The 27574-nt window shown below is 36.2% G+C and overlaps 1 protein-coding gene across 1 annotated transcript in view; it reads right to left on the minus strand.

Moving 5' to 3' along the window:
• Nucleotides 1–21: 21 nt before the first annotated feature.
• PALS1 (protein associated with LIN7 1, MAGUK p55 family member) overlaps nucleotides 22–27574 on the minus strand; it is a 58653-nt gene continuing 31100 nt past the window's right edge. Inside the window, exons 3-14 of the mRNA XM_065839677.2 lie at nucleotides 21802–22010; nucleotides 15753–15830; nucleotides 14875–15021; nucleotides 14060–14221; nucleotides 10810–10887; nucleotides 9775–9958; nucleotides 8627–8698; nucleotides 8083–8154; nucleotides 7185–7352; nucleotides 6176–6378; nucleotides 4774–4884; nucleotides 22–3089 (exon numbers count right to left, since the gene is read on the minus strand). Coding sequence (XP_065695749.1) covers nucleotides 2913–3089; nucleotides 4774–4884; nucleotides 6176–6378; nucleotides 7185–7352; nucleotides 8083–8154; nucleotides 8627–8698; nucleotides 9775–9958; nucleotides 10810–10887; nucleotides 14060–14221; nucleotides 14875–15021; nucleotides 15753–15830; nucleotides 21802–22010 — 1661 coding nt within the window. The 3' untranslated portion in view covers nucleotides 22–2912. The remainder of the gene's footprint in view (nucleotides 3090–4773; nucleotides 4885–6175; nucleotides 6379–7184; nucleotides 7353–8082; nucleotides 8155–8626; nucleotides 8699–9774; nucleotides 9959–10809; nucleotides 10888–14059; nucleotides 14222–14874; nucleotides 15022–15752; nucleotides 15831–21801; nucleotides 22011–27574) is intronic.

Genomic DNA, 27574 nt, shown 5'->3' on the forward strand with positions numbered 1-27574 from the left:
TCCCAAAAATCTACTACAAGAAAAATTGTACAGTGATTTATTTTAAATCTAGAAATATTTTACATTTTTACATTAGTGTGCAGTTCATGGTGTCTCAAAATACAGAGTGCAGATACATGTATAAAAGTACAATGCAGGGCTAACCACAGGTCTCAGTAAAGTTACCTTAATCATTTAAGGCATTAAACCCCCCATCTTATATTTTTAAAAGTCACATATAATTACATTCAAAAATTTTTATGCAATTCAGCTAAAATTTATTTTTAAATCTGGACTGGTAAAAATGCAGATACCCTCATTTCGGTCTGATACAGCTCACTACAAAGCCTGTGGTAAGGTTGACAAGTTTCACCAGTGAAGTTTGCATAGCCTCTTACTCTCAAGGGAATTAACACACATTCTTCATTAAAGGCGGCAAAAATAAGGTAGTTCCAGGTCCGAACTGGCAGAAGATGGACAGCCAGGCACGTTTCTCAGTGCTGTTCAAGCCTTTCCTTTCAGCAGGAGACAAAGCTAACACTGGTTATCAATGTCGTAGCACCTCTCTGCGTGGATGTGAGCAAGTACCATGTGCCTTGGGAATTAAGAGAGTAGAGCTGAACTTCAAGCAACATTCTTTAAGTCTAAGCTGATTTGGATACAACGAGCTTCTGTACACCATTTCAGAAAAAACTGGGGAGACAAACACTATTGAAATACATTAATGGCATGATTTACTGTGACTGCCACTGCTTATGAATACAATAGCTAAGGGGGTCCAGCAACCATCTTGAGCTGATTGTGACTGAAAGAATTTGGACAGTACTTTCTACCTTCTTGTCCAACTATGAAACAGTCAATACTAAAAACCCCAACACATCTACAGTCATCTTAAAGTCTGGTAGAATCCATACAACATTTTGTCCTCTATGAAGCACTGACCATCCAATATACCTGAAAATTGTAGTTGTCAAACTATGAATTAAACTGAGAACATGCCTGCAATGTGAGGCAAAAAGCCATTATTTTGAATATCTAGCCCTCAGGCCAACAGCTAGTACATTAGAAATTTCTAACACTGAAATGAACTACAGATTAAAGTTTCCAACCCATTTTCTTTTTGAAGGGTCATTACTTATCCCCACTAATTGCTTTTCAGCCCTAAATACTAATTAAACCAGCAAATAATTTTGTTTTCTAACAAGAAGGGATGCCCTCTATACTTCCATTTTTCAATACAAAAATGTGCTGAATGTTAGTTCAGTAACTAGGGAAGTTACCTGACAATTTCTTTGTATCTGCTGTATACTTTGAGCATTTGTATATACACATTTATCTACAGGTGTGAACTTGTTCCATTAACATTTGAGGAAAGAATATATGTAAGACAAAACGCAGAAAATGACTACTTGTTCTTCCTTCAACATTAGACAGGAGTGAACTACACATTGACATAACTCCAGTGTTTTACCTGTAGGAACAAAGAAACGCTATGGCTAAAACTAAGAGAGATTCACAGTCAAGGTTCTTCGCGCTACCCAAAACCAAACCCGCCAAGACACTACTGTTCAGTTACCTTCAGCGACAGACCAGCCCTACTGCAGGTGCACAGCCTCAGTAGCTAAACCTTCACAGCTCGGAATCATTTGAGGATGCAGAGAAGTTCCCATCTGCTTTGCAGAACATGCCAGGATTGACAGACCTTGCCTTCTGTTCACTTGTTTCAAGTTTTTTGTTTAGCAGTTACAAATATTCCCCTTTCTTGTGACTTCTCAGTCAGTTACCAGTGTTTTACAAATATTTTCACTGCAGTACTGAGCAAATGCAGGACAACATGTTGACTAGTGACTTAAAATGTTTAGAAAATAGTAGCTACATGCAGCTATTTTAATTCCAGTTAGTTATCCATTAGACATTATCCATTAGACCAACAGCTGGAAAATTAACCATTCACAAAGATTAAAAAACTCCCACTATCTTCCTATGTTCAGCACACCAGTCTATTTTAGTCAGTATTTTGTTATAAAACATGAGAACTTGAGTTGACTTTTAAGCAGCATGTCTTATAACTATATATATTTCACAAAAATATAACCTCGGCCTTTCTAAAGATCTCTACAGATCTGTGGAAAACAGTGGCTCCAATCAGTCAATATGTTTTCTTTTTAAAAAAATCCATAAAAATATCACATCTAAAAGATCAATATAATATTCATATTTGATTTGACCTAAAATTAATGTGCAGTCAAATACGATTTTAAAAGTCTGACTACAAAGACACAAGGATTGAAATATTTACATTATACACATTTTCCAATCACAGTGCTATTAGAAAGTGGAATGTTTGAGAATTAAAGTATTAACTCAAGCCTCACAGGGCAGCTCCAGACCAGAGCGGTATCTTCATTCTGTGTATTTTTTGAACAGTAGAGATTTTTCGTTAACAGATTTTTCATGTGTAAATTATTTCTCTGCCCAGTGATCTGTAGAATTATGCTCCTGAACTACCATCATGTCCCACAAAGTCATTAAGTTAAGTGTTAAATAACATTCATATTTATAACTATGTGACAGCATGGACTGTATATACACACACATATACTTAAAATCTTTGATTTTATAAGGGTGATTCTAGGTAAAAGGTGGATTTATGTATAAAAGTCGTTGCTAGAAAAATCTATCTAAAGCTTTAGAATTTAGTACTGACAATGTCTCCACTTCTATACCATAGAGAAAGGAAACGTGGACAATCTTTAGATCAGTTAAATCGGCTCACAAGCTGATTAGGGCCATTTTTAAATAATATGCAGTTTCACTGGCAAAGGATGCAGCCACTGAGGTCTAGAGCTCACACGCATTTCTACTAGACCTACACACCATCTTCTTGGACAGATTACTAGATTGAAGTCCGCTTGTCCCTCAGAATTGCGCTCTCATCGTAGCCAGGTAGAGGGCACCCACTGGGGTTCTGTGTCAAGTTTGTTTATTAACCGAAGTAACTCTTGATACGCCTTATCAAGATCAGAATTCACAATTGCTGTATCAAAGTAGTGGCCATTGTTCTGTTCCATCTCCCTTGTCTTCTCTATGATTTCTCTCAGCTCTTCTGGCTGCAATCAAAAATGGAGAGTTAAGAGTATGTGTGTAAGCCTCTCTCCCACAACACCACAGCAGGGAAAGGTCACAACTCAGAAAAGTCTTATACATAAATTTTCATGATATTGCTATCAGCTGTTGAAAAGTTTACGACGAGACTGAACCATTATACATATTTGAAAGTTAAGGGCATTCAAGACAATCCTTTCTGATCGGCCTTAAGTACCAAACAGTAAATAACTGTGCCAGACTGAAGTAAACGAAGATGATCTAGCTCCGCTCATTTTATGACATTCATCTTACTGAGGCTCTTAAATCATGTTGCTGAAAAGTAAGTTAGGTTGCTAAGGCCCTTATCTTTCTGAAAAAGAGCGAAGATGACAGAGATAGTGTGAAAGTTTGAATGCTGTATAACAAGACCACATTCCTCCGAAGATGTAGCACTACAAACACCAAACAGCCAAAGGCAACAGCTATCAGTGAAATATTGTCATGAACAATAACAATGAGAACCACAGTGAGAGCCATACTTGAAAGCTGGCTGAATCACCATAGCATCAGGTAAATGACATTGCAAAAATTAGAAAATATTATTTCAGAGCTGGAAGAGGGTATGTCAAAAGAAAAAATATTGCAGATGTAGATAATGAGGCAAAGGGAGAAGTAGAAATGGTTCGTTTTACTTCACATTTTTTGTAATGCTTGGATTCTAAAAGCATGTTTGATTTTGTCTTCTGCAGCATATTTTTGTATTACATAAAGGAATATTTAGGTATAATTTTTGAGATAATTTTCTAAAGAGGATATCCTCAAAAGGGACTTCAGGCCTTCAAGATTCGTTTTTTTATAGGCATTATATACACTTAAGAAAAATCAAAGCCACATACAGGCATACATGCAAGAAATAGCCTTTTCTTTATCAGGGAAGGGGTTTAAACACAGTAGCCTTTACCCATCTGCTGTAAAAATAACTCCAATTTCTGAACTTTCTGACATCCTAGTTTAATCTACAGGTTTCACTCTGCAGAACTAACTTCTCATTTGTAACTTAATGATCTGAACTTGCCAAGACCTTGACATAACTCTGGTTGAAACATGAGAAGTGATTCTACAGGATCAAGCATGAAAGTAAATTTGACTGAAGTTTTGGAATATGATCCCAAGTAAATGCTTTTCCAAGATCAGATAAGTTCTCAAAAGAAAAACAATAACAATTTGCTCCCTAGAATTACCCTCAAGTTCACTTCAAGACAAAGTTGAGTTTTCTACAGTTTTGAAATAAAGAGTCATATTTTGGTACCCAAATGTGAGGACCCCAACTGAGACATGGTGTCCCAGGATTACTGAATTAGCAATGGTTCCCCCGCCTCGTACCTCTCCCCTTCAGTTGAGTGAAAGCATCCCAAGCCCTTCCCTTAGCACGGTCTGTCTACGAACCCAGGGCACACATATCTTAACTACATCGCTTCTCATAGATCAGGGGTGTCAAATCAGTCCTACATTTATACAGTCCTAAAATTACACGCAGCCCTTTGAAGGCAATCGCGAGGCTGATGTGCCCCCGCCCCCACTTAGATTATTAACAGCATTACCATCTCCCACTTCCAAAGAAAGAGTATACAATTTTGTTTACCAAAAGCATTCCAGATCTGTAAATAAAAAGCAACATGCTTTCAGAAGAAGTATTAGACACATTACCTTTGGGTTTTTCCCTTCTTTGGCCAATAAAGCACGTAATCTCTCTTGTGAAGGTGGTGCAACAAATATAATATATGGCTTCAAGTCAGAATTACGTAGTGTCTTGAGTGACTGCAGAAAAATGGTGTATTAAATATTGAACAGTTCCACCCACGGAAAGGGCATTTTATAATGCATTACTCACATGCTATAATAGATAATATACTCTTCAAACACAACCACAATTGTACAATATATTAACAGCAGTATAATTAACCATAACAATATTAACCTCACCACTTAAGAGTTCAGTCACCATTTCCTACAAAATGGATATTCCAACACTTATCAGCTTCAAGGAACACAAACATTTACTTTTGTTCAAGAATATTTTTCATTACTGAACTGAAGGAACCTATCTTTTGGGATCCAAAAGCATAAAATAAAGTCACCTACACTGAAGTAAGTTTCCTCACTATGCTAAGGAACGGTATCAGATTTTAGCAGACAGAAGAGTCTTTAAATACTACAGTTTACTTTAAATACTACAATTTAACCTTTTCTGTTTTGAAGATTAAAATGCAAGGTATCACTTGCACTACTACTGCATGATTAGCTTTTTTTGGCAGGTTACATTAAGAGACGGGAAATAAAAAGAACCAAACTATAGTTTGATTTTCCCAAAAGGTTCCTTCTATGTGTCTCGGGACAAACAACTTCTCTCTAAGACAGATTTTTATAAACACAGAATTAGATAAACTTTCAAAGAGTTATGAATTTTCAACTTATTACATGTTTTGGGATACCCATGAGCTATTCTAGTAAAGTATTCCATGGTCTCAACTGGCGATGGCTAATTATAGCTGCAGTACTACCAGACTTTACTGATGTGTCTGAGTTTCAGGGCTTCTTTTCCAGCATCTGCAACAGCAGTAGACTTCATTCATGTCGTATGCATTAGAAAATGAGCTGTGCTCCATGATTCTGCCTCCTCCCACATTTGACTAAATTTCCCAGGTGAGGTCTGTATGCATAATTTGTCTCTTCTTCCTCCATAATCAAAAGGTTACAGCTAAAGAGTGTTTCAATACTGTTGATGTGCTGTACTTTTATCCTGTCTGTTATGGAACTGCATAAACATTCCCAAAATACACTTTCCAAGCACAACCACAAACAACATCCTCTTCATCTCCAAAAACCTCAGTGCCCACAGAGTAATTGGAAGACTGAGAGATACAAATCTTATTTTAATTAATTTTTCAATTCAGATAGCTCTCATGAGCTTTAAATATCTGGGAACCGAGGCCCCTTTTACCTTTAGCACAGATAAAGAAGATGTGTATATTTTCAAACAGATACAGCTCCTTAGATCTTCACAGTAGCTTCTACAATTCAAACACGACAGGCAACAGCTTTGCCATACCTGGGTATGAAGATTTAAGAGGCATATCTTGCCAGAGTTGATCACTTGCCGCACAGAGTCTATGCTAGTACCATAGAGGTTCTTTTCAAACTCTCCATATTCAATGAACTTCCCTGCAGCTATGTCACTCTCAAATGCCTGTCGGGAAATGAAATGGTAATCCCTGCCAGCTACTTCAGTTTCTCGTCTGCTCCGAGTAGTATCTACAAACAAGAGCAACAAAAAAAGAAACTGAGACAGTGATACACCTGTAAAATTTAAGAGAAGTAAGTCTCTCTCTTAGGAGAGGTACTGCTAATGAAGCAAAAAAAAAAAACCACCACCACCACCAACAACAAAAAAAACAAAAAACAAACAAAAAACAAAAAACCAAAAGCATATGAAATATCCAAGAAGTGTAAGTATTTTCTACAATAAAAATTCCTGGACAGATTAAGTTGCCGAAGGCTGAACCTACATTTAGAAGTCCTGCTCACATTCACTAGAGGAAAAAAAATAACTTAGTCAACCAGGAGAGGAATAGTTTTACTTGTGCAGCTGCATTCTGGATGCAAAACCAGCTATTAGTCGTTTATAAACAAGTTATATTGCTAAGCTGTTTATAAACCTACTTTAGGGTACACTAGCCATTAAAAATATAAAGTTAACTGAAATGTAAGTGGTTTGGGAAGGCATTGAAGCCACCTAAGTTTAAATTTATGCAGGATATGTAGGCTAAAAATTCTTCGACAAATATAGCAGTTTATTTTTTCAGCTTCTGTAACTCACTCAAATTTTATTCAAACTGAAATGTATGCATGTCTTATGATGCTTCTATAGCATTGTGTTGAGACACTGGATTTGCACTGACTTACCAATGCTACTTTATGCTACTCAAGATTTAACTTTATTTGTCCTTTATTCAAGAGCTGACTATGACTTGCTCAAAACCCGCAAGCTCCTAACTACTACTTTCAACACAAGGGGATTTGTCTGAAGAGAACGTTTAGAATAAGCAATGGTATCTTACGGGGAACTGCAGAGGCAAAACGATCCGCTTCGTTATTCATAAGTCTCTGACGCAATTCATTTTGGCCGCAGTTCTGTGGGCCAATCAGAACAATAGGTCGTTTCCTATTTGCTGGTTGATGATATAGTGACATTTCCTCGTACGTCAAAATTTCCTCATTGTCATAATCTTGAGACAGAAACAATAAAAATAGTCATAATTTACTGCTAGTTGCATGTATTGCCTGCCATGCAGTATCAAGTTTCAGGCAGTTCCTGACTGCCCAGCATCTAACTGTGAGTCACCAAAGTGATCCAACCCCAAAGATCATCACTTGCCCAGTAAGAACAGGCCTCCCCCCCCGCCGCCTCCTTCTGCAGAAATAAATGCGTTTCCACTTACTACTGATATAAGTAGTAGCAGAAACCCAGGAAATAACTTTCTTGCCAAGGAACAAGTTTCTAGTACAAGACTGTCATTATGCCCAACATATAACAACAAAAAATTGTCATCCCAGTCCTAGAGTACTTTCATAAGAATATCATATAGATGGCCTACAAACTCTGTGGAGAAAATTTCCATTTACTGAACTTAACTACACAAAATGAGATTATATTACAAAATCATAATAAATTGATTCATCATTGTAAGGTTATGAGTGCTTCCACGCCTAAAAAGCCATCTGTTTTACCACCCCATTGTCTCATCTTTACTAAAGACACTAAATGACCCTACAAATCCTGCCACCTTTTTTACATGTTTCACTAATGCTACTACAAACCATACTACTGCTCCCACACAGAACATCACACAGTATTTCTAACATCACATCCTGAAATTCGGCATTATTTTCACAAGGCTCTTGTAGGATCTTTCATAGTTGCTTATAAGTGCACACACTACAAAAGACGTTGCTTACCATCATTTTTATTTGCATTGTATAAAACCTTTTTCCGTTTCTTTTTGTTTTTCTTCGCGCACCACAGTTTTCCTAACCAAAATAAAAATAATCACAATCAAATATCCACACAATAAAAACCTTCCTATCCCACCTACTACCTGGATCTTTAAGTGGTGAATTTATTCTGCAGTTTTGAAAAGGCATAATATTCTGTTTCATTACAACCATTTGGTATATTAAGCAAATGTCGCATGCCAAGGACTTCAACTGAGTCATGGCAGATAAAATTCTTGAAGAAAAAAGGGGCTTTCCAAATTCCCCTCTCTCATTCTAGTTATATTACACAAAAATTACGAAAAAAATAAGTGATTTATATAATGAAGTTCTAAATTCACACCTGGATTTACATCAGTAATTTAGAAGAATCATCCCTCTTGTATTACAAAAAATACAAGAATTTTCTTCAACTCTACAATGATATGGTTCCTGATATCACTGATTAGCACCTCTATAAGAGTTTGTTGGGTTTTTTTTTCCCCCCCTTGGAAAGCATATGTCCAACCTGATTTTTCTGGCTCCTTGTCTTCCTCTATGGTTTGCTTCATTGCTTCTCTTTGTTGCTGGAAACTTTTTCCTTAATGCATTTAAAAAGTACAAAAGCAGTTAACATTTAGAAACCATTTCCATACTTTTTTTTTTGTAATGACTTACTCATTTTACTTTTTCCTAAGGTTTTAAGTCTCTGAAGGTTCTAGTGACATGCTAGAGAGTTTTAAAAGGAGAAATTAAAATTGCCGAGAAGTTTGTTCATTGCTTCAAAGATATATTTATCAAGAAATACTTGCAGAGCATTTGTACTATTCTAGACAGCTTTGCCTGCAAAATTGAAACTACTAGAAAGACTACATTTCCCCACTATGATGATATGGTTTTCTAATTATTTTATGTTAAATGTCTTCTATTTATACTAAATCTTCTGAACTTCAGCTTGGAAAAGATCAGCCTATATTTAGATCAGCATTCCTCTCAACTTATTCAAATGTCATAAAATAACAGTGTGATATTCTATGGAATTTGAAAAGTCTTTTGTTCACTGGGTTTAACAGATCAGCGGATCTTTAATGGACAAGAGTGCAGTACATATTTCAATGCAAAAATTTATACTAACTTCAATGTCTGAAAACCCTACTATTCAAAGGCCCCCAACAGTTAGGAAAAGCAGCATGACTGTTACAACTGAAGCTCCTTGCTCAGTGAAAACAGGCAGAAGAGTTACCATGGAAAAGATAAATTTTTCAAATATACTAAATATAGTAAGAAGTGTAACAGCTGCTCTCAATTCCAGAGAAGCAGGAGGCTGATGCTCCATGTTTCTGTTGTAGCCAGCAGAGGGAACTCTGAATCCACAAAATCCCCAAGGTGGAGGAATAAAGGAAGAGGAGCAGCTCTCGAATGCTGAACTCCAGTGGATGTGGTAGCTTTACTCCGCACCTAACATCTCTACATGGAGATGCCTCTAAATACCTTTTAAATAAATGCGTTTTAAATAAATAAAATGCACAACTAACAGTGGGTTCTGTTGCAAAAGGTTCAAAGTTACAGACATTCAAGGCAATGGACATTTAAGGGTATGAGTATTTGAAAACCAGAATATTGCTCCTGTGGCTCTGGAACAACTGGCTGTCAAGCTTTTTCTAGAGCTTTACTTACCAGGGATAAGGCCTGCCAATGGCTGATTATCTTCATCTCCATCTCTGTAAGCCTGCCACCAGTTTGGATCTTCTTGGCTGATCACATGGAGTATATCTCCTTTTTGAAAGGACAGGCCTAACTCTCGGCAGGGGACGTAAGGATCATCAGAGGGGTCATAGTCAAAATGCGCTTTCACATGTATCTGTGGAAGACCAAACATAAAAACAAGAAAAATAAAAAAACCCTGTGACTTCTGAAGAATTACACCCCATCTTCCCGTGATTGCAGCAGACCTCATATAGATCAAAACTCCAAGATTCTATAAAATGGAAACTTTTTCTGGGGCATGCAGGAGATACTGGACTAGAATCATTACCTAGGTTAGCAATGGAACAGAGTTCTGCTAGGTTGGAGGTGAAGGCCTGAATTTAACTCTGAAGCATATGCAATTTCTCACCATTTCAGGATGCAACAGGCCTTGAGCTACTGATATACATCCTCTGCATTTGAAAAGTACCAGAGACATTCTGATATGTTTAAAGTACATAATAAATACACAGATTGAAACCCATTTGTTGAGCTTTAGGTGAAATTCCACATATAAGATATTTTACTTTGTCACCAACTACTAACATTTTTATTTAGCTGTGATATAAATTGATGCATTCTTTCTTCAAACTGTTAAAACTGTCTCAAAAGTATATTAGCTAAAGAGATAATTAAAGTTTACAGTTCCATCAATCTAATTCATATAGATATGTAGTTTAAAAAAAAAAGAAATCAGGAATTTCAAAATAGAATTTCAGAAGCACAGGCAGTTCTACTTTTATAATTTTTTACTATTTTAGAAACTAAGTTAAAATCATACTAAGAGTTTCAGCTTAACACCATCAGTTAACTCAGGTGTTAGTCTGGTAACAATTAAATCAATTTGAATGATTAAGTTTTGGTTTTGCTCCACAATGTAAATGACCTACAGAAGAACTTTCTGTGTATTACTGGAAAAATAAGTTACCTATCACCAAGCTCAAGAACTTATGGAGAGTTACTTACAACTGTCTCCTTCGCAGGAGGTGGCTTGCTCTGCTGACTGGGAATCAATACGAAGGTCAGTGTACCGTGCATGTCAGCCTGAGATGAAAAACAGACTCTTCATATACTGTATCAAAATATGGCTTAAGGTTAAAGATGTTAATAAATGTTTTAGAAAATGTTTTAAAAATTCCTGGAAAGGGCAGTTCCAACAGTACATAATCTACTCTTTCCCTAGTTTAAAATATACAGTACAGATACAGATGCAGTAATTCAGTGACAGGCTAGAAACCCAAATGTTGATATTCAGACTTTAAAAGCCTAGCATTCTTGACTATACATAAACTACTTCTATTTGAAATGAAGCAGATGCAATTCTGTCAAGTAGAGATTTAGGAGAAAAGGAGAATAATATTCCCTTGATCTGCTGAAAAATACCAACAAGTGGGTCTATGCTGAGAAGAAAAGAATATATAAAAATATATATTTATTATTTTTCTAAATCTGCTTAAGTGAAACATTTGTATACTTTAACAGTATAAAATCATAGTAGAAAACACTTTCAAAATTTAACGAACACACTCAAATCCTGCATCTGTGAAGTACTTAATGCCAATATTGCCATCACCTCTACTAAGTAAAACTTATAAATATCCTAGCTTTAAAGAGTCCTTATCTGTTCGCACACTCTTGTATGCAGCGTGTCTGCACACAAAATGAATATCTAGGAAAAATGCAAGTGCCCACCCATGACAAGGTCTACACGTCTCACTTCCTACACACGTCATTCCATGAACCTTAACACAACGCTTTATGTTGTATAAAACCAAGTGTACCCACGCACCTCAAAAAAATTCAGTCCTAAGGCTTAAATAAAGTAAATATAACTAAGCATAACATGATTAGGCTGCAAGAAAGGAAAATCCATGATTTTCAGTCAGCATGCATAGTTCCATGAGGAATGCGTAGAATGTCACAGCGATTGTGTGAATAGTCTTGCCTGAGGTCATGTGCAGTTTATCATCATGAGTAGCAAGTGATGAGGCAAAATTAAGAAGGAATTTCCTTCTCCTATGCTTAAGTGTTTTTAAGGACTGAATAATTTTAAAACTTCACTTCCACATTACAAAATACAAAAGACAACATACAAAGAATTAAAAATATTATTTTAAATGAATGATTTAAAAATATATTTAAAAACACACTTTTTTTTGGCAAGTAAGTTGCCCTTATATTAACGTATTGTGTTTTTATTTATTTTGTAGCTCTAGGTTGCAGGAGCTGGTCAAGAGCAGAACTAGCTCTCTGCAGAGAACTAAACTGCCAGAGTTGAATTATCTGTCAAGCATCTACAAAGGACTCTCCTCAAAAGCACAGGACTTATGTAAATGTGACTTAAAAACCATTATATATATATATATATATATATATACACATACACACACACAGAGAGCAGTGGAGACCATTACGGAACATAGAGAACCCCATATCTGTGATCCAAAAAACCCAGAGTGAAGGCTTTTCAAATAACTGTAAGAAACTTTTTAAATGGCCTTAAAACAAAACAAAAAAACCCCAAAGACTAAACATTTTTGCCTCTACTTCCCTCCACTTGACTTCATTCCATCCATTAGCTCAAAAATGTTAATGGCAAATTTGAGAAAAAAATCCAACTAAAGATGGAAATTGCCCATTAAAAACTACAGTCTTACTGTAGAATGAGAACTTCATATATGGATATTGCTGCCTTTTCTTCCTACAATAATAGAACAGCCAGCAGAACCCAGCTCTTTGTCCTGATTTTAATTCATCCATAGAGCATAGATCTACTAATTCAAAGATTTACTAAATACATTTCTCATTTAATTTTTTTTTCCAAATACTCTATTTAATAAGTGCTAGTGGACATCTCCAATGTTTTGTAATAAAGCTATAAATTAACTTCTTTAAAAAGAAAAAGTCATTTTCGTCTGTTCTCGCTTTGACAGAATGATCTTCCCTGCTGCAATCATACCAAAGATTCATAGTCAGGTTCCAGGTGTCCCATCTTGAACACTGATCAACAGCAGGTGCCAGGGAGAAGCCCAAGAAATAAACAATATTGTGCAATGGAAAATACCGGTAATTTCCAGCTTTTGACATCCTGTTTCATAGGGCTGTTGACAGAGGGTACCTCTGCATTTACTAGTTCATGCTGGATTTCTCACCTGTTGTTTTGACTAGCTGTTTTTTTGAACTGACATATAATTTTGTCATGAATCATAAATGTGTAATAAGCAGAAAAAGGTCTATGCTGGTAAACTGACAGTTTTTATCAGGAGGGAAAGAGCAGGAAGTCCTTAGACACATGGCATTAACTGTGGGGTTGTCATATGCAGGGACAGGAGCTGGACCTGGTGATCCTTGTGGGTCCCTTCCAACTCAGGACATTCTATGATTGTCTAAGTCTAGGCATGTAAAGGTTTCATGGGATACAACTTGTGGTGGGTTATGCCTGGTTGGCTCCCGATTCACTCCCCTTCCCCAGCAGGATGGAAAAGAGACTCAGAAGACCAAAAGCAAGAAACACTCATTAGTCAAGGAAAAGGCAGCTTTGTAAGCAAAGGGGTAAAACCCAACCCAACAAGTGATGCAAAGGCAATCATTCACCACCCAGTTTTTATTGCTCAGCATGACATTAGGATGTATAACAATGATATATCACTGGGGTCAGTCCAGGTGAGCTGTCCCAGCTGTGTTCCCTCCCAACCTCTTGTTCACCCCCAGCCCACTTGCAGCTGGGGGGACAGAGTGAGAAACAGTGTTCAGCAACAGCTAGAACACTGGTACCTTATCAACACTGTTTCTGGCTAAAGCCAGCCTGAAACACAGCATCCTGTGAGCTGCTATGAAGAAAATTACCTCCACCCCTGGCAGACACTATCACAATCACACAGCCACATATTTATTAATTGTGGACAAAGAGGAAAAGTCATGTCTTTTCATAGCTAAACAAAGTTTTTTTAAAAAAAATAATTTAAAAGCAAGTCTCAAGATGACAGCTTGGCTCTTCCACATCCACAGACTTCATCTTTGCAGATAACTGTAAATATATTTACTAATACCATACTATGCATCAGAAAGAAAACTTGAAATGGCCCCTACATATAAACACTAGCTATCAGAACAAAAATACTTCTAAACATGAGTACAAATGAGAAACAGAACAAACAGGCTTCAGTCCTATGAAATGAGTATTTTTTGCAGAGAAAACAAGTAGTATCCAACTCACCAGCAAGTCAAAAACTTCATTAACATCTTTTCCACGAATCTCAATGCCATTAATCTCCAGAACTTCATCCCCTTCATGTAACAGCCCACTCTTCTCTGCAGCACCTCCTTTCACTATTCGACTAATGATAACAGAATCCATTTCATTGCGAACAGTAGCACCCTGTGTAGTAGCAACACATTTGCAATTTATTACATGTATGAAACTCAATGCCATCTATTGTATACGTTCCAAGTCGGTGGAGAAACTATGTTGAAAGAGAATGCAAGTAATAGCTCAGATGCATACAGCCAATGCTCCGCTTTAAAAAAAAAAAAAAAACAAAACACCACATTGCCTAATTTCTTCAAGCTGACTAAAGGACTGAAGAATTTAATTGTTCCACACTGTAAGATTCATGGTTGTTTTTTAAAAGGAAATGCTTACTTGAAAGATGCAAAATAGAAGATGAGAGTTGCTAAAAAAATAAACAAAAAATCCCAAACAACAACAAAAAAACCCCACAACAAACATACAGTTGACAACAGGCTCTAAGCTCCCCTGCAGCAAAGCCTGGGATAGTGACTTCTGTCAAGAAGTCCTGTTCAAACCCAAGCTGACAGAAGTTGTACAGATTTTAAGTGCTAGTACAGCTACTGCTATATGAAATACACACCAGTTTACCATCTATGACTACTTCTCATTTTGGAGGGAGGAAGAGTGTTTACAAGTTAAACATCACCTTTATATTTAAATTCCAAAACTTTCATAGCAATCTGCAAAGGACAAAAAAGTTTATGCCCTTCACTTATAACTGACCGAGTACCAGTACTTACCAATGGAATATCCCGAGCTTTCTCAATACGGACTATTTTAACCGTCTCGCCTCCATACACACCAACATTTTCATAAATTTTTTCATCTGTCACAGGCTCTGGTTGCATTTCTTGTTCTGCAACCTTATCATGAGCCAGTAGAAGTGCCTAGAGTTTGACAAAAAAAAAAATCATCTTGGTTACAGAAAATTTCACATTTTACATGTATATAAAATAGTAGCAGTCAATGAAATTCTGCAATTTGAATAGCCTTTGCAGGTTACAGAAGACTGTAAACTGACTCAAGCATTTAAAAAAATCATTTATGACAGTTATGTAGCACCTACTGCTTCCCAAAACTTTCCTTTCAGATTGGAAAAGAATACAAAAGCAATTTCGAACACACAACTGTGAGTGTACTTACAGCTTCTCCTTCCTAAAAAAACCAGACATTGGTTTACTATGTATTTGACTGAAGATACAGACATAAAAAGTTACTGCAGTGAAAGCTACTAATGGATTTAAAAAACCACCAGAGGACAAAATTCCTCCTATGCACCCTATGGTGAGCACAAAACAGCTGTCAAAAATATTTAAAAAAAGCAAAGCAGCTCCTGTTTCCCTGATCTACTGCTACACTGTTCATGCACAAGTTACCCTGTAATACATGTAGAACATAGCAAGGGCTGAATACAATCACGCACTACACTTGATCAGACATTTCCATTAGTTGCTCAAAATTGGAAACTCCTCATCCTAGAAGAATATTAAGAGATCTGCACAGGGTTGAAGAATAAAAATCCATCCTCACCCAGTCAGACCAAAACATTTGCAAAAAATAACTTATACTGAAACCAGCATCAAGGAATACATCTATTAGAAATTTTGTTTTGCTTTACCTGCATGTGAGGAGCATTCAGCAAAGCATTCAGCTCCTGCCCATCCTTATGGTGACTGGGTTTCAAAACACTCTGTACCTAAAAAAAAATAAAAATCAAGTAGTAAAACTCTTAATCTACCCAGTGATTTATCAATCATCCCTCCCCTACTCAAACCCCTAGTTGCACTTACTCATTCTACTGAAAGTAAAGTATATCCATGCAGTTGTTACACTGACTGACTGAACTTAATCTGGGACACACCAGGAAAACATGCAGTGAGACCACAGGACTACTTCAGCATACCTTGCCTCAGTAACTACCTACCAAATCTAAATCAGTATCCAGTGCATCACACAGGTTTGTCAATACTAGAGACTGGCAATGAGCTCAGCTACCACAAAGATGCACACAAAAAATTAAACTCTAGAAAGTAACATGATAGTATAATTAGTCGCAATGAAGTTTATTACGTGAATATGCTGAGTCTTTTAAAATGGACTAATTTCTCATTAACGTGACTAGCCTCCTCTTTCCTTAAAAGTAGATGGTTTATTTTTGCCCAAACTATTTCCACCAACAGCATGACCAAAGATTCAAGGAAAGGTTTTGCAATGTATCCTGGAGCCCCTGTCTTTGAAAGTGAGCCAAAATTTCAGAAGGTCCTGGAAAACCAGGTTATTTGGCTGGTTCCAAAATAATCCACAATGATATAGCACAATGATAGTTTCTGCTCAAGCAGCTTCAGTTGCCAAAAAGAAGTTTTGCCTTCTCATACAGCTACCAAACATGCCTGGCCATCATCTCGGGCAAACACTGGTAAGCTTACAGAGAAAGCCAGGAACAGGGAAGTCCCTCTTACCTAAAGATGATGCTGAAGAAGATACTTCCCACAGTCATTATCCCCTGGCCTAATCTGACCAAAGGCATGCAAATCCAAAATCACAAATGAATCCAGGGACATCAAGAGCAGATTATACATAGACTAGCAGCTTTCAGTGAGACAGAAAACAGTTTTTTCAAGAGCTTTTTACTCTTAAGAGTGAGGTAATGTTCCAAAGCGAAAATAATTGAGCTTTTGGTGTGATCTAACAATATCTAAAGGTCTGAAGAACCTCTATCCTAGGAGCAATTAACTACAGAAATACTTACAACTCTCTTGGACACTACCAGATGAAAACATTGAAAATAGTAAAGATGATTTTAAATTCTAGCAGAAGCCACTAAATGAACTGTTCCCATGGAGCAAGATCCTTACATTGCCAATCGAACACTGCCACATGGAACAGGTTTCTGTGCTTAGCAATAAACTCAGCACAACCTCCAAAAGCTTTCCTGCTGACACACCTAGAAAATTCTTCTCAGTGAACAAACCTAGTACAGCTTAGAACAGCCAAAAAAGAAACCAGGTTTAAGTAATCATTTTAACTGATTCCTTTAAAACCGTAGAGAACAGAAAGAAGTCAGCTTCATAGAGGCCTGACTGCAGTAACACCTCTGAATTGGCTAGGACGCCATCATTCCTGGGCTCAGCCTGAATTTTAGGATACTACAGAGTAGACAGAGCACTGTAAAGGATATATATCACTAACAAATTCTCCTCTGTGTTGAAAGAAGAGATTCTTCTATACAAAACACTTTCTCATAGAGTTTTATTTAAGGTCTCTAACTTCCAAGAGACTTTCAACTCCTTTATTGAAGAAGCTACAACAAGCTTTAAAGCCTTATTTATCCAATCTTTATGATCCTTTTATGGGAAATTCTACTTAGAAAGCAACTTAGAAGTCCTGCAAGCAAGACCGTCTTTTGAATGCAAGGTCAGAGGTTGGAGATCTGACAGGAGAAATCAACAAGGCCCAGTCAGTCATTCCGTGTGCAGTAAATATCCTTTTCTCAATTTGAATTTGTTTTGAATAATTTCATTATTCACAACTTTAATAGCTCCTCACCTCTTAAGAGAAAGATACATCTGTTTGTTTATTTAATGAAACACCACGAAAGCTTCAGGCTGCAACATACACCACGTATCACATCAGTATTGCCCCATGTCAGATTCCTTTGTAACTCGTAATGAATCCCAGTTTCATCAGACAAAGAAATTTGAATGTAGGCTGTCAATCCAGAAGCCACACACTACAGATAGCACGGGCAATCCACTCAAGATACGTGGCAATAATAGTATTTTCTTAACTATTCAGCCTAGTTTTTACTGTTACGTTCACTTTAGTACAAGCAGCCTCCAATAAGCTATCGATTTGGTTTCACTACACATGCCACAATTCTGAGGCACGCACTGGAGTGATATTGAACATTCAGAATTTAACCACGCCTGCAAAATCCTGTTGCTGTTTGCTCTCAGGTAAATAGGACTGTCAGAGGGAATATATGTACAAATCCTAACACACTGACACCAGAAGTTACAAGTTTCCAGTGCATCCTCTCAACAGCACAGATCTAATTTAATTGCCTGCACATGCTGCAGTGAACAGTAGCAAGTTCAAAACCTTTAGAAACATAGCCTATATAAATTGAGCCAATTAAGTATAACATCTTTAAGGTACTTGATGTCTGCTGTTACAGGCCAAAAATTACAAACTGTCTTGAATGCTGCATCAAATATTCTTAAAAGGTCAAGATTCAGACCATGTTCCCATAATCCTTGCTCTCATCTTCATCAAGTTTAAATGGATTTTAAATCTATTTAATGATACTTGATGTTTACTAGCTATTTTTATATAAGACTATAAGAGTACACCACATTACATGAAGATTAGCTTTCTAAAATAGATCACTTAAGCTCAAGTCCTTCATTCCACCTTTTAAGTTCAATTAAATTTTATTTTTAAAAAGGAAAAATCTTGAGTTGTTGGTGCCTGGTTATCAGAATCTATGGGAAAAGTTAACTGGTACAAGTGTATAGTAAATTCTTAAAATTAGCAGAAGAGAACTAGAACATAAAAATGTACCATTTCCACTCTCATGTATTGTTAATGGTTAAAAAATTCAGAATAAAAAAAGTTTTCACAGCATACTGTTCATACACATCATGTTTCATAGAAGCAAATCATCAATTAAAATGTAAATGAGATTTTTTGAATTCAATGTAGCAATTTACAATCCCCCCAACACACTTTCAAAAGTGTAATTAATTTGATATTAGTTTTTACTATTTTATTAAAAGGGGAGATGTTTCATGTTGCAATATGAAATTTTGTTGCAAAGTGTCTTTTCCTGTTAGAGCTACACAAGCATGAGCCCCAGAAAAGCTGCTCTTCCACACCATAAAGCCTTAAATGAAACAAGCCTGTAGTTTTAAATTAGGGTGCACTCCAGAACAGCTTCAGAGTTACACACTGTCACTGATGACCTGTGCACTAAAATATGCACATTAACATTAATTTTAAATGGCAGGTAATGCTATGTGTGTATGTTACTTTTCTTTACTGTAATGTCTTGTGGCTTTTATCATCAAGATGTTATCAGTACCTTAAATCCAGGCTTTTGTGAGTACCTTTTCAAATACATCCTAAAGTAAGTAAATGAACTGCTTTCTGGGGGAGCTTCCCATGCCCATGTTTAAGGATGGAAAATGCAAATCTGGGCATGCAAGAAAGAAACTTTGTCAAGGTAAAAAGAAAAAAAAAGCAAAACCCAAACCAAACCAAAACCAGCTTTTCTTAAAGTAAAAATAATTTCCTCCCATACTGCTACCATAACATATACAGGAGCCTTTCCAAAAAGGAATAAAAGATCTGAAAAAGGAGCATAAGTTCTTCTATCTATGGCAAGACTAGGAAGTACAGAATGATATGAATGGAGGCCTCAAGGTATTCCTCTAGAGACACTTCTGTCAGTCACAGAAATATTTGTTCTGAATTTCCAGCTTGATCATTTCAGGATGCAACTAAATATATTGCAAAATACAGGTTGCTTTAATGCACCAGAAACTGAATCACAGAGAAACTAGATTACATCTAAAAATGGGAACAGATATATGTGATATGTTGATTTTTGGGGAACTTCAAGGCTGGACAAGACAGTGATGAGAGATGAAGAATGGAGTGCAGTGATAAGTTTGCCTTTTACATAATAGTCTCCTGTGTAATGACAAATTACCATTGGTTTAATAATTTTCAATTAAGAAATATTTTCTTTACACTTAACCTTCTTCATAGATTGCTAAGAGAGACAAAACTGGCTTTGCACCACCATCTGATTTTAGGATTTACCAAATCACCTGAAAAAAAGAGAGGAATGTGTTGGGAGGTGAGGCATAGGAAAGATAGAGAGAAATATGAAAGTCTGAAAAAAGACCTAGAGTTCTCCTCAGTGTATTTTCTTCTTCGAAGCTTCTACTAAGTAGCAAATAAAAGGACATCCTATCTATGAAGGGGAAAAAACAGCTTTCTTAAGAGATAAATCTGTAACATCCTACATTATGAATGAAGATTCAAAATCTCTGGCTTATATCCGAATGAAATCCCAAACTAGGCCTGTGTAAAGTGAGTGTTTAGGAAGTGGTTTACAAACAGAACTGAAAAGGATCCTTCAGGCTCACAAAGATCAAAGAAGTCTAGTGCGGATCCTACAGCAGCCTACGGGCTGATGAATAAGTCAGAGGGAAGCTCACATGTAAAACACTCCTACCTTGTTTTGGCACAGTCTTACAGACAAACCCAAACAGGAAAATCCTGAGCTGCAGTTTAATCATCATGCTGCACCTTTAGATAACATTTAAATTATGTCCCTCAAGAATCAGTAATTTCTTCTGCAAAAGAACATCAAGCTTTCTACAGTGCTGTTTTCTTTGACTTACAAGGTTAAAGTCTAGAAAAATGATGGGGAATAGAAAGAGGTTGTTGGAAAAAAAAAAAAAGCTTCACGCAGAAAGAAAACCAGATCCAATAAAAAACCCAACTTGCTGCTATACTGAAATTGAAGTGATAGGCCTTTGAGCAACTGGAGAATGGCTATATACCAGCTGAGGTACTCCAACTGGTGTACCTAAGCCAGTTTTGAACAGGTAAGTTTGATCTGCTGGGTGCTAAATGCTCGAGCATTTATGCAGACTCCGGATCTGGCTTTGCTGAACACTCTAGTGTTATGTTTGCACTGATACTGGTAGTCAAGCTAGCTAGTGCAAAGTTAAAAAACATACATCCGTATGAGGTGCAGCCACACTTCACTGCAGTATATACATGCACCAGGTCACGGAAAATGAAGATAAAGTTATTGAGCAACCCCTCAGAGGGTCTTAGCTGCATCCAGACATGTGAAAACTAGTTCTGTTCACAGCAACTTTTATCTGATGATTTTTCTGTATATTACTATTAATGCTTATCAAGCTATTGTATACAGGTATTAACCATCTGTATTCAAGTGAATAAGCCTCAAAGAAAGTAGCTAACCTGGCTAAAACTGTAAAGGTATTCCAAACAGTTAAGATCTGAATGAAAAGATGAAAGTTAAAATCTTGCTCAAGTAAATGTCTAAAAGTATACTTTAATAATTTCTAAAAACATACCAGATCTTATAGAAAAGCTGTCATCTGTCAGACAAAATTAAGTGTATTCTGACTATCACAGTAGTAATGAAGACATTGAAATTAAATATTAAGGGATCTATTACTCACTTTATAGCAGAATGCTTATTTCCACTATGGTTGTATTTTACAAGATGCCTCCCAATATATGAACCATGGCTCAGCTCAGAAGAAACAATAACAGATGACTGTAATACTATTTTTGAATGGTTGGAAGTAAAGAACACTGAAGGTACAACAGTTAGATCTTCATAAATGCCCTCTTTTCCTACATTTCAAAAGAGTATAATACCTTTTCTGTTACATATCTAAGCATGCTAAAAATGGAGCTCTTATCCCCCAAATACTTTCCTGGTTACTGTTTGGAAATCTGGAAAAACCAGATATAGCAATCAGTGGCTATTATAATCCCTTTCTTATTCAACATTCAGTAACTCAGACAAGCTTGACAAGTACATATTTCAAAAGCAGCTATGATTATAGGTTTCATATATATATATATATCATAGAGATGCATACTGTACATACCTCTTGAGCTAGTTCTTGTGCATTGGAGATGAGAGGATATGGAGGGCTGGCTTTGTTCATGTGCACTGTAACAGCATTGTGTATCTTAAATGCATTCTGAAAATCAGTATTTTGAACAAGCTGTAAAATGAGAGAGATATCCTCTTGGCTCTGAGGGTCTACCAAAACGTGCTGGATATGCTTAAGAGAAGTTAACAGTTCTTCCACTTCTAGGTAGGAAATAACAAAATACAAATAAGGTATGAGTTTTTAATCAGCAGTTTTTAATCAGCAACGATGCATGCAAGTTTAGTAGTTATCCATTATTCACTGTGACTTTTATTAGCAGAACATATCTGAATCAAAAAAAAGGATCCTAAATTGACAAACAAAGAAATAAAAAAGTTAATGCACTATTTAAATTTAAATTCCTATCGCAGGAGCAGTTTTTCTCTGAAAGAAATCACTGATACACAAAAGATTCAATAATCGCAGCTCATGTATAGCTAAATCTGAAAGAGGGGTTATCTTGCAACATGAAAATAACTCCTTTGCTAAATTAATCCTGATGTACTGAATATTCACGGTTATTTTGATACATCTGCCCATATATATCTGCCACATATCCCAACTTAATATTGGTTGCTTACAGAATGAGCATTTGATAAGTAAACTACACGCAATTTCCTAACATAAAATTATGCTTAGTCTCAGCACATTAAAATAAAAAGGATGAAAACATATCTATGGTCAGAGTTCCGAAAGTCACCTGCACCAGAACAAAGTCCAGATCTTTTACCTGTGACATTTTTAGTTCTGCTTGGACCATAAAGCATTTTAACATATTGCAATAACCAGTTTCTACACGGTTGCAGAATACTACACAGGTACCACATTTTTGAGCTCTAAGAACTAATCTGATGCTTTATGGGTGCTTTTAAAAGACCATTAACAAATTTACATTTTTTTAAACCAATCTGAATTTCTGTAAAGTATGTTAGCTATTAATATTAAATACTAGAGAAACTATCTAAGACAAGGAATATGAGTCATAACTATAACATGTATAAACCCAGGTAAGAAATCCTCAAGCAGACAAAAAACAACACAAACCAAAAACAGTTGATTTTTTTTTGAGTCTGAAATAAGTTACACACATTCACGCATTATTGGGCAAGGAGTGGGGGGTGTTGGGGAAAAAAAAATAAAATAAAAATCTGTTCAGCCACAAGAATCTTGTGGGGCTTGTTTGGTTTGGTTTGGTTTTTTTTGTTTGTTTGCTTGTTGTGGTTTGTTGTGGTTTTTGGGGGGAGGGGTTGTTGTTTTTTTTTTGGTTGTGTGGGGTTTTTTTGTTAAGAAATTAACAACAAAGAAAAATCCCCAATTTTTAAACTGTCAGTTGATACTGAAGTTTATCTCCTGGTATCAAACTATCAGCTTTGAGAATTATTTTTAAGTTTTAGCAACCTTCATTTATTCAGTATGAGGTAATTAAATAACATTAAAATAGGAACGCCATCAAGACATCAGCTAAGTTCCATTTTTTTACCTTGAAAAATATCACAGTAGATACTGATCAATAACATGGATACATTCTGTGGAGAAGTTTCCTTTACCTCTTTTTAACCTCAAATTCACCAGTACACCAAACACAATGCTAAACTCAAACTTGTTGAGCACAAGATTGAAATGGTTGATAAATGGGCACGTGAAAACTGTAAAGCCTAATAAAATACGCATTGCAAACAAGTTTAATGGTTTTAATTTCAGACAAAGCACACGTCCATATATGTTTTCAATTCTGACTTTCCAAGTCAGTCTTCCGTGTAATAAAAGGAAACGAACAATCCAGAGCTATTACTCTTGTACTTTAGTGTCTGCAGGTCAATTAAAATAATAAAAACCTCCAAAACCATTTTACACATGCTAAAAATATCCTACCCACTGAAGGTCAAGGGTTTCTTCCTGTAACCACCAAGAAACAAAGGTCAGTACAAAAGCTGCCTGGGAAGCTGGGATACTGGCTGTGCAGAATACTCCACAGGTGAAATCCAGTACAGCTCATAACACTAATTAAGGCAGTCGATATCTCACTAGGGAACTGCATACGCAATACATTGCCTATCACACAGGGGAAATGCCATCTAGAGATGGCTAAAGAACACTCTACAAGCAAGAATATTTGCTAAATAGGACCTTGTCAGCTGGCAAATGCCTTGCCCAGAGGAGTATGCAGACGGTCAAAGCATCTCAGCAACTGATCCTCTCAACTCTGAGGAAGCGCACTATTTCCAAGCATTAAAAAAAAAAAAAAAAGTAGCGTAAACCAACCATATGTTAAAGTTCCTACTGATATATGTTCAGTTAAAAAATACACTGACCAAAAATTCTGCTATTTGTTACTGTTACCATATTCAAAAACCAGTGAGGGATTATAGAAGAACATAACTTCTTCTAACTCTTCCTATGCATAAATTATTTTTTCCATTACTTCTGAATTTTCTGTCTCCCCTTAGATATCAGAGAAATACACACATATACACACACATTTCTTTCTAATACACATTCCACATAAGATATAAATACACACAGAAAGACATCTTATTCTGCATATTCTGTTTCCAGTGCTTTGCTAGCTCCTTCTGCCACCCTTTCTTACAAACTACCAGAGCACTCTCCTTCCCGCATATTTCCCTCCTACACTGAGTGCATCTGTGCTGGATGCAAAAGTCCTATACCAAATGATTTCCCCCCACCATGACACAGCAAACAAATACCTCCCTCATTAAGATTCTAAAAGAGAAATAATGCTTGAAAGGAGTGAAATGAAACATTCTCCAAAAGCTATCAATCCATATCTTAGTCACTTGTTTAATTAAAAAAAAAAATACACATAAAATCACTTAGAAATCCAGCTTTACACATGCCTAACTCTCTCTAGGTTCCCATTTCTGAATTCTAAATCACAAATTAGATTTCGCTGCAGTATTTTTTCTAGTTTTTGTCTTAAAAGAAACAAAACAAACCAAACAAAAACCAGAAACAAAACAGGTAACAAAAGACACTTTCTAGTGAAAGGATTGTCTTGAGGAGAAAGAAGAAAAAAAAAAAAATCAGTAAAAGACTAACATCTGCATTTACTCACAGAAAAACGTCAGGGTTCTTTTGCAGAATGAGTCCTTTTTTTTAATCCCAGATCAACTGGCAATCAACTATTTTTTTTAAACTTTTCTTTTACAAGAACGGTTGCACCCTTTTTTCCATTAGGCTATGAAATGGCTGGAATGTGAATGAGCACTGTGAGATATACACATTAATCAAAAGACTGTCGGGGCAAAAGTATGCAACTACAGGGGAGGACCTGCGGTCACAGCTTAATATGTTAGATAAGAAAAAGAAGAAAACAGTCGTTGTTTATCACCTTAAACAAAAAGTTATGGACAGCAAACTTAAGAACATAAAACTGGTTTTATTACATGTCAGCACCAGTATCTTGATTCCCAAGCTTTTTTATAGATCTCTGGAGTACTTTGTGTGCTGGTACTAGCACATAGCATATATATGCTCTATGTATTACTTGAGTCACAGGGCTAAGAAAAGTGCTGTTTTATCCAAAACCATTTTGCGAAGTTTATTTGTAACATTTATGAATAACTTTTGCCCAAGGTATAGGAAAAAAAAATAGACAGCTTTTCCCCCCTAGGAAAAAAAAAAGAAAGATATAGCCACAAAAAGTTTACTTACATGGAATGTCAGTTACTCGTTTAACTACATTACCTAAATTAGCTGAATGAACAGCAGTAAACAATTTTTCTGCATTTTATAGAAGTACACTGCTGTGAAAAAGCCACTTAAGTACTTATATGCACATGTTCTAGTTATTTCCAGTTAGCTGTCTAAATCATATGCTGTTTTGATGATCAAAACAATTTTGAAGGGCATGTTCGTTAAGTGTCCTGTTTTATTGTTATAAATCAAATCAAATTTGTTTAATGTAGTCTGCCTTTTTGTTGTTGTTGTTGCTTAAAATGCAAAGATTAAAGGCTTGGCAATGATCTACCAAATTAGACACTGGCACTTAAGAAACATTTTCAAAACTAAAAATACAGACAATCATGTCAATATTTTTATTTAAAACACTATCTTTAAGCAGAGGCGCCATGGATTAACATACAAAAAAGCCCCACCTACACTAAAAAGCAAAACTAAAACCAGTATTTTTAAAAAGAAATGAATAATGGTAGTTTAATATCTATATTTCACTAGCACTTGCCCAGGTTTATTTGGGGTTCTCCTAACAAAGCTTAGAGATTTGTGAAAATGGCTAAGCACTCTCACCTGGATGACAAAAGCAGGAAGATGGAAAGAGTCAGGAGCAGTGTAGATCAGAAATTCAGTATAACCAAACAAACTGTGAAAAAGTTCACACACTAGCAGTTATTTTTTGGAGAAAGTCATAGCCTAGGAAGGTTCTTTAAGACCAAAAAAGTTCTACACACAAATTTTAGAATATCTGGCCTCTCCAAACAGGTATTCAATAAAAAAGCAGAAGTATTAATGATGATGGTCTCAAGAAACCATATTATTTTGTGTGTGCATATATATTCATAAGGCAACATCCCTAGCCCTGATGCTAATCCAGAACAGAGAGCTTTCAGGATTAAAAAAAAAAAAAATTAAAAATTCCGTTGAAATTCATTGGAGGTGTCACATGCTAGAGCAACTAATCCAGAAACTGGAAAAAGGACATGCTTACTAGTGGAGGAAAATTTTGAAAGAAACTGAACTACTACTGAAGTAGTTTGTTAAATTTAAAATTATTACTCTGGTTCTGACAGCACTACAGATAGAACAGAGACTCTTCAGGGACTATATAGATTAACAGATCACAGCATTTCATTTAGAACTTTCTTTTATGTTTGCAACAACTCAACACCACAGTCCAGTAAAATCAACAGTATCATTCTCAACAGGAGTGCAAAACTATTATAAATCCTCCCTTCTTAAGTCTATCTAATCCAAATCGTTAATATAATTCTGACTGGCAAGGAAATAACAATAGGATATTTATATGCCTGTCAATATTACATCATGACTTCTCTGATCAAAAGATATGCTTACGAAGCCCTAATTCAGCTCCCTGGTGCATATATGGATGTATCATGATTTAGTCTAATTACATCTCCTAAAGTTCCTTGCCTTTCTAGCTCAAATAACATAACATATTCATTCACTGAGCTAGTCAATACTTCCGCTCTATGCACATACTTTTAAGCCTTATTTACTGCAATTTAGACTAGACATCATTACTCTCCTCATTTTCATGGTATCCAAACACTGAGGGAAATAACACTTGAGGGGATAGCTAAATCATGCAATTTATTACCATTTTTACAGAAATACGCTGACAACAGAGCAATGACAATATACAAGCTTCTATTTCCAAAGTGGAGTTTTGCCCTTGTGGACAACATCATCGTCATTTTCCTTCAAGATGCAGCTTATCCCATATGTTGCTATTTCCTAATTTATCTCTTTACACACCTCTATATTCTTGTCTCCGGTGTTTGGTGTTTTCCTTCTTACATCAAGTATTCACACAACTCTAGTTTCTGTTCAGACGAATTTCCACACTTCTCTTCTTGCTGAGTCAAAACGAGTTTCCTCCTTCCCATTTTTCACAACTACTGTCTTTCTCTGACAATCTCTCAGCTTCCCCCACAGCCTATACTCATTTTATCCCCACACAGAGATTTTCAAAACAGCTTTCTGTCATCATAGTGATTTCTCCACC

Source organism: Patagioenas fasciata, chromosome 5 (genome assembly GCF_037038585.1).
Source record: "Patagioenas fasciata isolate bPatFas1 chromosome 5, bPatFas1.hap1, whole genome shotgun sequence".
NCBI lineage: Eukaryota > Metazoa > Chordata > Aves > Columbiformes > Columbidae > Patagioenas > Patagioenas fasciata.